The sequence below is a fragment of the Crassostrea angulata genome, chromosome 8 (assembly GCF_025612915.1).
Source record: "Crassostrea angulata isolate pt1a10 chromosome 8, ASM2561291v2, whole genome shotgun sequence".
NCBI classification, from domain to species: Eukaryota; Metazoa; Mollusca; class Bivalvia; order Ostreida; family Ostreidae; genus Magallana; species Magallana angulata.
This window is the reverse complement of record NC_069118.1, coordinates 30,113,080-30,125,164: the sequence shown is the minus strand read 5'-3', so window position 1 is coordinate 30,125,164 and position 12,085 is coordinate 30,113,080. Positions and strand designations below refer to the sequence as shown.

The window sequence follows — 12,085 nt, the reverse complement described above, 5'->3', positions numbered from 1 at the left end:
ACCCTTTACAAAATATGCTAGATTCTGAATGAAAATTCGAAAAAAAAATAGATAACTGTACAAAGAGAAAAAATTATCAAATAAACTTTGTTTCTTGAAAGGGATTTTTCCTGGAATGCGATCTCCTTTAGAGGCCAATTCTTTTGTTATATACAATTGATCCTTTGAGGCATTGCAATAATTTTTATGTTCTATGTATTTCAGATGAAAAAAATATCCTTGTAAATTATGTATATTGGTATCTTAACTTTTAGCAATTTACTTTATACATGTATTTTCCCTACCCAAGGTATCTTGTCTGGAGGAAGGACCATTCATCTAAGTGGAAACAATCTAAATGTTGGCAACATGGAGTATGCAGTAACGTTAACCAATGTAGACATAGTCAAATCACAAGTACCTCTAGAATGTACCTTGTTAGTATGCAGATTGATAAATAGATTAATTTAGCTCTCACTTTTCTTAACTCTCCATTGATGGACTAAAAACTTCTCATGAATACATGCAGTTGAAATAGGTGCGGCTAAAATTTTGTCTATAGTGCGATTGAAAGGAATAGGAATGGGCGTGTTATCCTGTTTAAAGTTCTACATGTAGGTGTAGGAATATTAGAATAATTGAAAATATAGGTTTATCAAAAGACGGTTACTTAAAAAAAACAGGTATGGTAAACAGATGCATGAATTTTATAAACTTTAATTTTTGAATGGCAAATCAGTAATGAGATACCTGTTTTTATCTCATTCCCTGTCAAATATATATTTGCATAGGCAAATAATATTTTTAGCGTACTAGATTCTTTGTTAAGAAAGTATAATTAAGTTTTCGTCTTGGTAAATTAATGTAAACCCATTTAGAATGAAATAATTGTAAATATAATGAAATATGTACTGAACATGTCATTTCTAGAATTAAAGCATTGTCAGTTCGTGGAAACATAACTTGTATACACACAAGGGCACTGGACTTAGGGATGTATAAACTGAACCAGTACAGAAGTAGATTGTAACCTTTTGTTTGAATACCTACCAGACCCAATCATTACTTCAACTGAACCTGCAGAGTTGAAATCCATCGGCAGGTAGCTTTTTTTCTTATCTTAATTATTTTTTGCAGGTGGGTGGAAAGTTAAGGGACGATATTAAAGTTTCACACGAAAGAGCAGATGATCAGTATTATATAAATAGACAGGTCACCGTTTGAAACTTCATTTTAGAGGTTATCTCTAGTTGTCCTCTATTAAAATCTAACTATTCCTGTAAATTATTTCATTCTGCAATCATTGTATAATTTTGCTAACCAATAAAGCTTAATGTTGTAAATGAGTCAGTTATAGTTCAGTATGTTCTTAATTAAAATATTGTGTCTCCATGTCTAAATTACAATTTTATTCATGGACAGAAATTTTGATTTTATGAGCAAATTGAATTTTATCCTAGCGGCGGAACAACTTTTAAAGTGATTGGTGAAGGATTCATTGCCATATATAATCTAACAGTGGGATTTGTGGACAGTGAGGTAAGATTGTTGATTTAAGGAATCGTTATATCTTATGTTATCAACTATAATACGTGGTTTGTCAGACAAGATTAGCTTGTACATCTGATTTAATGTAACATGGGTAGATGAAATTTAATTTAACAATCAGTAACATCTTAAATCAATTATTAGATGAGAATAAAGTTCATTAAAATATTGATCAATGGGAGTAAAACCATAAGTCACGATTTGACAATTGATGATATTTTATGCGAGAACTATTTTCGGCTCAGTTTTGTAATATTATCTCAACCACAAAATATGTGTTTTAAGCATCCTTACTGTTGAAGTGCAAAATTATGGCAAATTCAAATTCCAATAAAATGATCTTCCTAAGAAAAAATGTACCTGGTATCTAAGTACAGTCTGCAATTAAATTTATTTGTGTATAACGCATACTGCATGTAAATATTTTAACGATTTATTTTCGTACGGTAAGTTTAACATTACAATAAATATCATATCGGAAATTTTCATAAGCTATTGACATGTATACTTTATGTAACAAGGCAGCAAATGGAAAGCAATAGCTATATGCAGAATTTAGACATTGGATCGAGACTGTGAATGTCGCTAAATAGTGACCTTAATTTTTTTTTATTTCCATATCAAAATTTCAATGTGTAATCAACAACTTATTCACTTGCCAAGCAAATGAAACTCAGGGTTTTTTTTTAAATATGAATAATGTTGTAAAAATGTACAACAAAAACTTTTACATGTATACGTATTGCTTAACTGTACTACATCAAAAATAATATATGCTACAGGAAAGAGGCTCAGGATGCAGAATTCTTACCCAAACTAAACTTGAATGCACATATCCAAGCAACAAAGAAAGCGAAAAGCTACGAAAGGAGGAGGGCACAAGGTCCAATATCGCCATATACCTTGATGGGTTTTCCCATACCTTCATGTCTAGTGTATTGTATGTGGATGACCCTCTGTTCGCGGCTTTTAATGATAACACAACATGCAACTTTAATCCACGTTTAGAAGATTCCATCAAACTAGTTGTAAGTCGTTTAATTTGTTAGCTGCACTTTATTATGTGGAATGGTTTAAATTTGTGAGACATAACTTTTTTTCTGATTAAGGACAGTTATCTTAAAAATCATTGAAAATATCAAATATGTTGTTTAACGTTTGAACATATATTTGGATAATTTTTGTTGGATTTTTTAAAGAAATATCCTAAACGAGAATAAAATAATATTTTGAAATAAATTTTCAATAGGAGAACAAATTTTATATTTGATTTAGTTTCCTGTTCATTACAATAGTTTTCCTGTGATCTTATTTAAAAAATCTCCAAAAATGCTTAATTTCGTCAATAATGGTGCATTGAATTGCGCTGCTTTTTAAAGGGTAAAAATATGACCACTGCGACGGAGAAGAAAGACTATCTGGTATTTGTCGGCCCTGGACACTGCACTATTACAAGCTTGACCGAGACAGAACTGTTCTGTCGGCCACCAATCAAGGAACCTACAACAAGGTTAACTGAGGACAAGTTATTCATCAGGGTGAGAAGGTTCATTATTTTTGACTATGCAAAGCCAAAACTAATATCAAGTTAATAATATTTATTGTCGTTAGCCCTAAACATATGATAAAATATCAAAAATTACAAACATAAATCATATGTAGTTAATACAAAATAACAGGATTTACAGTTAAATTGCTTTAGTTTACTTTGACTTTTTTATACCTCATGTAGGCGTCCAGGGTACCAAAAACCTCACCTAGCTATAGAAGAATAAATTGCTGCTCCAATTGATACCACTAAGGCGACTGTAAAATTGAACAAAAAATTAACTCTCACTTTAAGCAAATTAATATTATTTTGACGTTAATCTTTTTAGGGCGTAGGCAAGATTCTTTATAAGATGATTTTTTTTTTCACCCAATCAAAGGAATGCATCATAACCAGAATGATTTTTTTAAACCATTGTTGTGATAAAAACTGCCTAATATGTACATTTATTTAAAAAAAAAAAAAAGGGAAGAGAGGCGGGATATGCACTCATTAAACCGAATACATTGTCCATGTGAGCTCTGAGATCTTAAAGACCACTATGTATTTTGTTTCGGGAAGAAATTTCTTTTCAGTTTTAAGCTAAACGGATTTGAGTATACATATACATGTATAGCTGAATAGTTGTATCAAATGAAAAAACAGCAAACTTGTTTTTCCTTACAATTCAGTGACAAATTAATACAGACTTATCCAAGTCAGCGTTGAAAAGCGAGGAAAATATCCTTAACTTAGTTTTTTTTAACATCAGGCTAAAGTCATTGGAATGAGAAACACGAACTTTCGTAGGAATGGTGATGATAAATCCTTGCATTTAATATAAAATCAAATATTAGTGTAACCTCTTTGGTTAATACGGGTAAATAAAATGTTTTATTTTTTCTTACATGTAAATGTTAAATTACAGCCAATCGCAGATCATTGAATTCATCAGACGTAAAATAATTGTATCGTTGTTCTGTTTGTAGAGCAGTAGGTAATGCAAAATCAATACTTTATTGAGACAATTGAGTAATTTATTTTCTTAACTTGTCATCTTGTTTTACTACAGCTTAATTTTTTTGTCAGGTGAAAGTTGGTAACATTGAACAAATTGTGGGAATAATAGAGTACATCGACCAACCTCCGACTCTTGAGTATCATAGTCGTCGTGCTCTGTGTGCTGTCAATTGCCATTGTCACTGTGTCTGTTGCTGTAATGGTACAGAGACGACATCAAGTGAAAAAGACGAGAATTGTGAACATTATGAAAGTGATACACGACCCTAAGTAGACAACGCAGACAATGAAGTAGGATAAGTCAAAGCAAGACATCAGCATGTGACACAATCGTTAAACTCTGGATTGTTTCTTGTTACGTAATTATATTCCATTTCAATCATTAGACGACAAAAATATTACGGATCAACGCTTAAGGCCACAGATTGCTTTTATAATCTTGTAAAATAGGATATCTCCATTCTCTATATTCTAGAAGAAGATACATTTAGTTTGATTCTTAGTTTATACTTGTGTAAAGCATAAACAATCAAAGGAATTTTAAAGTTGATGAACTATGTATATATTTATATTCAGTATGTTCTACCTGTGCTTCTATAATAAAATAATTAGGTGGGTTTTTTTTTTAGAAATTGAACAAATCCATGTAATAATACATTTTAGAATAAGATATCTGTGAATCTCAGAACATTTGATTTGATTATGTATTTTCGTTTTCCGGATTATTTAGAATCTCTATATGTCCCTTACATTAACATTTTCATAGCAAAATTTAGCAATGCATTGAAACACTTTATACATATCCGAGGAACTGAATACACATGTTAAAGCTGACGTGAATTCATAAATACGAATTATTGCCCTTTTATCTTCGACTACCGCCATATTAGTCAATTTCTGTAGTTCTGCCAATCTCCACACACCCCATTCGAAAGGCCGATAGGGTTATCTATGCTTCAGCGCATTGAGGTATTTCGTACACCCGAACACGTTACATTCGACGTAAAGACTTGTAGAAACGCGTTTTGAACAAAAAAATAAGACAACCACTGCACTGGCAAGGAATATCCGATGAACGACGAAACAAGACAGACTGAAATCTATGCACAGATATTTCACAAATCCTCGATATTTGTAACCTGCTTTTGTGTGTATTATGCACATAGCACATGCGCAAACCACAAATTGTTGTAGCTCGAGGAATGTCAATGATAGCATGGATTTTAGAAACGGGACGTTTTTGTAGGAAACGATGAAAATTATGTTAAGTTGTTACTTTCTTGATTTTACTATCATTTATCTGAGTTGAACTGTTGGATGTAGTGCCGCCGAGGTTTTCAAAAAGATGTAGACGCCATGCACCTTGTATGAACGACACATGTGTTCGTTGTGCATGCGAAGTAAGGCAGCACTAGCTAAGCACAAAAATATGCATACCGTTGAAATTCTTTCAAAGAATAAATATATTTTTTGTTTTATTGATTGTTGTTTCCTTAATTCTTTATTTAAATCATTTTACTACAGTGTGTAGTTCATGCATTTAGAAGTCCGTGAAACCTGAATTCCCTGATTGGAAAGCAACCGACCGTAACTTTCTCAACTGGTATTTATACCCCAGTGGCAGTAGAGGAGCGATCAAAACTATTATGGCAACTACATGTGTAAATGCTTTTATGAATTCATGCCAGCTCTAAGGTCAGGATCTAATAAATGATTCCAAAGTGTCGTTTTTGATGCTTTGTGATTATGACGTCATAATTTATCTGTAAGGCTTTAAAAGCATGTAAAAAATGAAACAGTTTTTTTTATATTCTATATTACCCGATAAATCAGCAAAAGTAATCCCGATACCTAGATTCAATTTTAAATCACTTTGGAGGGGATGTCAAGATCTTCCATGATGCCGTTCGGGGGCGGGGGGGGGGGGGGGGGCTGTAAGCAATTTAGATATATTCCATTAGTAAAAATAAACAAAACGCTGAGATTGGTTACGAATTTCTTTTATATTACCTACAAAGTGACAGTTAAAACATGATTTTTCCATTGTGTTTACCAAGTATTTATGAAATAAAAGGATAAGCAGTATAACTTATGATGCTATTTAAGATTTTCACATCACTGCATCAAGTGCACATAATTCACTTGATAGAAACATCTCACTAAGGGTATATTTTAAAAGAGTAACGCTTTGGTCTCATTAAAGAATAGAATAAAAAAAGAAGACAATTTTTTATATAATTATTTAAATTCTTTTCGGCATCTATAAACATCATTTATGTCCTGTTAATTTTTTTTTAAGCTAGACCGTTTTGCATATCACTCCAATAATTAAAAAAAATAATCTAAGAGATGCTGATGATGACCCATCTATCAAAGTAAATACCACTTTTTAAAAATTCTATCGATATCTTCAGAACTTATTTCTTATGTTAGTTTAAATCTTATTCATGTTTTACTTTTTTTCAATTAATTGCAGAAAATCAAGTTTCCTTTGTATTTATATCTACAGTGGTAAAAAAAATATTTACAAACTTTTTGACATCCATAAACATCATTTATGTCTCATTAAAATTTATCTTTAAGCCAGAACTATTTGCATATTTATCCAATGACTTTGTTTTAAATACCATTAGGATATGCTGATGACCTAAGTGTAAAACAAGCAGTGTCAGTTTGATTCTTTAGATACTTTTGATTTGAACATATTTTTATTGTCCAAAAATACAGTTGGGACTGGGCACAAATTCCATAACGTAGACCGCACCCTCTCCAAATACAAACATATAATACAATAGATCTGTACACAACAAAAATAAAAGTCAGTGGATAAAATGGCAGCTGTTTACATATATGCAATTGACATATATATAATAAAGAGTTGTGTACTAGTAGATTTTAAGATCAGTTTAATCTTTCAAAACACCTTACCAATGTTTAATACGAGTTTCAAAACCACTGTAAGTTTTAAAGTAAACATTTGAAAAGTAGTCTTTATAGGAAAATATTAAAATAAAAACATTTAGAGAGCAGACAGAAGTGAATTCATACATGCACCTAACGACCATAACCTTTGTTGCCTAATATCAGAACACAAGTTGAAGGTCAAAAATAATTAAAGTACGCAAAAACCTGAAAAAGTGTGTGCATACAAATAAAGAATACAAAGTGAAAATCAAGAATGGAACAAATGAATAAAAACAAGAATATGTAGAAAAAAAAATAAACATTATGGCCTCAACAACAATATTGGACAAGAAACCAAATTGATTATATAATTAGGCTTACAAAAGTTATAATACTACTATATAGCAAACACAAATGTAGCTATGTAATTTAGCCACAGCCATTAAATATAACTTGGTTGTACATATAAATATAAATTGTTTTCATACATTTGCAAATATCTACCATTCAGGAACACAATGCTTATAATATCACACATAACTGATTGCACATTGTATTGTATTCAATTTATAACATACATACATGTAGCTCACATCGGTTTGAGGTTCAGAAGAGGAGAGCAAGGGATTAGAGTTTTTAACCTTGTTGTTCGTCACTCGGTGGAGGCGCGATTTTGTGCAGTTCACTGATGGATTTGATCAAATATCTTTGACCATTTTCGGACAGTTTAGTAGAAATTCTCCCGTCGTTGATCCAAAAAGAGTAAATTTTACGCAAGCGTAACAGTTAATAACATATCAGAGTTTTGAGTTCACTCTTTGCTTTGTATACTGCGTTCTTTGTTTTCCAATTTTGTAAACGACGGATAATTTGGATGCCCACATGGTTGTTTCTGTTTCCAGTGGGATGGGAACAATAAATATCGTTTTCGGATATTTGGATACCCAGTTTTTCCTTGCAAATATCTTTAATAAAAATATCTTTAATAATACTGTCTGTGCTGTTGCTGGAATATGGTTAAGGACAGATTTGGAATCGTTAGGATGTTCATCTACTATATTGTTCTTGTTCATCCATTGATTCTTCGAGACCCCATATTTGTATTTTTCAGTTTGTTGTGTAACGTCTTTTTGGCTTGACACATCTCTTTGTTTTGGGGTTTTTTTTGTAATTCTTACTGAGCATGTACATTGTTTCGGTTCTTGTACATTTTGTCAAAAACTAAGTATATAACTTTGATCTTTATTTTGTCATCTAATATTTACAAGTTTTGTGATTATTTCAAAAAATCAGAGGCAGTAATTTAGCCATATATATACTGGCTTTGATATCTAAAATAAACTTTCTTAAAGTTTCACAATAAAACCTACGATCAAGGTGTCTTTCGTATGTCTGTCTCATAAGCATCAGATGGTTCTGTACTAGAATAATTAGGCATTATCAATTTATTAAAATACTTTTCTTTACAGAAACAAAAAAATCACTGTTAATTATATTTGACCTGAATGATAGAATATAATAAACCAGTATAATATATGACAACGATGAGCACACTACACACATCCAGCATTAAGTGAAGAAAATACAAAATGTTCTGCAGAATAGAATTTAGGAGAGTGTGCCACGACATTCAAAATTAAGTGATACGGATCGCGTTCTTTCGAGTTCTAAAATTTCATCTAACAAAACAGTATACATTTAACACAAAACTCTAAATTATTCATACCACACTTTAAAATCATTCACTACCCGATCCATAGTTGTTTTACGGGGTGTTTTTATGATTAAATTGACGACATACTGCACATAGTTAAAATGCCAACGGCTCAAACTAAAGCGCAAATATATTTTAATAATTAAAGACACGTTTATATATGCAAAAATTACTTAACTACTGTAAAATTACACTAGTTTTGATGCATTGTTTACAACGGTGGGTCTGTGTGACGTCATTAATCCACAAAATCAAGAACGATAAGCGGGGAAGAATTTTTTTAGGTGCTGAGTTTTCACGGTTATTTCTCATTAATGCAAAGGCAAAAAAAATCTTACTTCACGTATTTTAACATTTGTTTATACCAAGCTTTATATTTATGAAAGAAAATCATAGTGTTAAAAATCGTTTCATATGATCTTTAATAAACCCTTGTTGCAAATCAGGGTTATGAATCTCTAGTCCGGTTTTCAAAATATATGCCACTGGACTAAGTTAAAAAGTGTCTTAGTCGTCATCCTCACTGTCCCTCATATAAAGAATGCTAAACTTGTTCCTAGTGGTTAGGAGAACGTTTTCAACAAGCTTTGGTCTCCTGCCTTTACAGAACAACTTCTCATTTAAATATTTAGTCGCTGGTTCTAATCTGTTTGGGTCAATAGACTCCATCACAGCATCAAAGAGGCACTGGTATGATTCTGTAAGTTGTGAGCCCTTTACAAGTAGTTCATGTATGAAAAAGTCAGGATCTTTCTGTTCTTTTAGCTCCAGACAAAAATTGTACAAAAACGTCCCTGAAAATATGTGTGGTATGCATGGACTTGGAAATGGGTGCAACAATAGAGAGTTAAAGTGCATTGTAGCCATGATGCAAGTCTGGAGCTGTGCAAATCCGTGGATTAATTCACTCTTTACTGGATTGTTCACACTGTCTTTAAGTTCGGTATTATATGTAAGAAGATTCGTACCGACCTCTTCTAAACTTTTGTCGGTCATGTTCAGAACTGCAGTTTCTATCAAATTTTTTTCGCTTCCAGTGTCGCCTCCCTGAACAACCCACTTAACTTTTAGCATTATCATACACACAAGAACGCTTTGCAAATGATGTAGTGTTACTTTCGGCTCGGCTTCTTTTACCCAAAATAAAATAATGCCAATAACCAGCTCAAGATCTTTGGTCATTCGATATTTTCTTAAGGAATCGGTATTTAATATCATGCGAAGGATATTTTCTTTGTCTGGTGTTGAAAGATCTTTAATTTCTGACAGCTTTGGGAGAGTGCAGTGTTGTGTCAATGTTTGAAGAGGGTGGACAAATCTACTCGTGTTGAAATCGTCTTTTTGATCATATTCCTCGACAGCACACTCTTTGTCTGTAATCAACCCTTCTTTCAGTTCCAGTACAGCAATGTCTTCTGAAAGTAGTATCCCATACATAAATGCTCGAAGTTTTTCACTGCACTTATAAGATGATGCTTGTGAGCTTGAACTTTCGACCTGTGGAGTTAAAAATGTTCTGTGTAATGTGACAATGTCCATTGAACGTGGTGGAAGAATCCCTTTTCTGTGCTCCCGAACATACCATTCCGGAATTACTGATTTATTGAACCCTCGTATTGTTTTTCTGACAATATCTGGTTGCTATCCGAATAAAGAGAGAAGATTCGTTTTCTGTTTTATTGAAAGTAAATCTTTCTGTAATAATTCTGAACGCATTTGAAATGGTTTTTCTGTCGTTTGAATTCTGAGCCTTTGATTTGATTGTAAAAATAGCTTCATCATATGTTTTCACACTTTGTAACCACAGAATAACTATAAGAATCTTATGGTCAAATTCAAGAAAACGAAACTGTTTTTTCCCATTCAACTTCCAGATTGATGAATAAAATGGCTTGAATATACTTGTTTTAACATAATCATTTCCTAGAAGAGTAGCTAACAAGGGTAAAACTTTGGTACCCAACGACGGAAAGAAACTTGCAAAATTATCAACATGATATAGCCGAGCAGGAAGAAAATATTCTGAGCTTTTATTCTCCATTTTAGTTTCCTGCAACGTGAAATCTACACAGTCAAAATGTATGAATCCAGCTGTTAAGGGTAGGATATAAAAATCACTATCATTAGACAATACTGGACAATTTAACTTGTTTGCCAGTAATCCGATTTCTTTGTCAGCCTCAAAATCACAAACTGCAAGCGGTATCCTAATTTCCTGCAAAACTGCTCTAAATGTGTCAAATGCCAGGATTGGCATAACTTTGCAAATATCCTTTTCATTTTTTGCCAATTGGTTAACAAGTTTAAGCCTATGTTTCATTCGGTTTTGAATCGTTTCGAATTTCATGCCATCTGGCTCATTTCCACCGTCAAGAACAACATATGGTTGGATGTTGCAGGTGTGAAGGAGGCTAAAAAACTCTCTGATTTTTAGGGCATAATGGTCATAATCCCCACCGTGAAGGGAATCAACTTGGTTATAATAAAATATGAAGTGGTACAGGCTATTGCCATCTATGACTACCTTTGTTGATTGCAGCGGAAATTCCTTAGCCAGTTGTGGATTATTTTTCATGAAGGTTGTTAATCCAGAAATTCCCATAATCACCGTAATTAAAGTTTACTATTATTTTGTTGTGGTTACAGTTGTAGAAGCAGCAGGAGCAAGGGATACCTAGTTTGGATTCCTGAAATTTATAATGACAATTTAAAGAATACATGAATATGCTCTTATTATGTTCTGCATAATATATCTGGCGAGTAAAGGTATCACACCGGTAATTGTTTTCACTATATAACACAATAGAGGGGAAAAAATTCTTAAAAATCAGTTTGTATTTTTCATGACAAAATATTCGGAGGAAATGTTATTTGTTACCTATCTCATCAGCTAACACCATAAAAAGGGCAAGCGATACTGCATTTTCTCAAAATATCTAGCTCCAAACAGGTCTACCCTCAAAACCACGTGTTTTCCATTTGTATGTAAACAGACTGCACACTCCCCAGGAAGCTGCTGCATGTGCCCTGAAAGAAGTAGTCCCTGTGAAAAAAGATCATCACCTAACAAAATAAATATCCTACTCAGTGGTACAAAAAATTTTAAAACTGAGTAAAGGAAAATGTAAAAATTCAGTCAAGGAAAAAAATAATTCTGAAGTATATATGGAACTACAATTGACTAAGTTCATTTTGATTGGCCGATTACCGGTGTTATACCTTGAAGCAAGCGAGAGAATAGCAAAGCCTTTGCGCAAAAGGCCGTGTTTTATATATATATATATATATATATATATATATATATATATAGAGTTAGAAAGTGGCTAGGCAATTTGGCATATCATTTAGAATGGCCCGGGTTTTTTTCATAATGACCCCATGTTCCTTGAGGT

At 32.5% G+C, this 12,085-nt stretch overlaps 1 protein-coding gene and 2 pseudogenes across 1 annotated transcript; 1 reads left to right on the top strand and 2 right to left on the bottom strand.

Annotated features, from left to right (window-relative positions):
• Positions 1 to 228: 228 nt before the first annotated feature.
• Positions 229 to 5,553, top strand: LOC128160882 (plexin-B2-like; annotated as a pseudogene).
• An 850-nt stretch (positions 5,554 to 6,403) lies between these two features.
• LOC128157938 (uncharacterized) lies at positions 6,404 to 10,341 on the bottom strand. Its single transcript, XM_052820616.1, has one exon. The coding sequence runs from the start codon at positions 10,230 to 10,232 to the stop codon at positions 9,201 to 9,203; it is 1,032 nt and encodes a 343-aa protein (XP_052676576.1). The 5' UTR covers positions 10,233 to 10,341; the 3' UTR covers positions 6,404 to 9,200.
• Positions 10,342 to 10,354: 13 nt separating this feature from the next.
• On the bottom strand, positions 10,355 to 11,880 carry LOC128157939 (protein asteroid homolog 1-like; annotated as a pseudogene).
• Between the last annotated feature and the right edge of the window lie 205 nt (positions 11,881 to 12,085).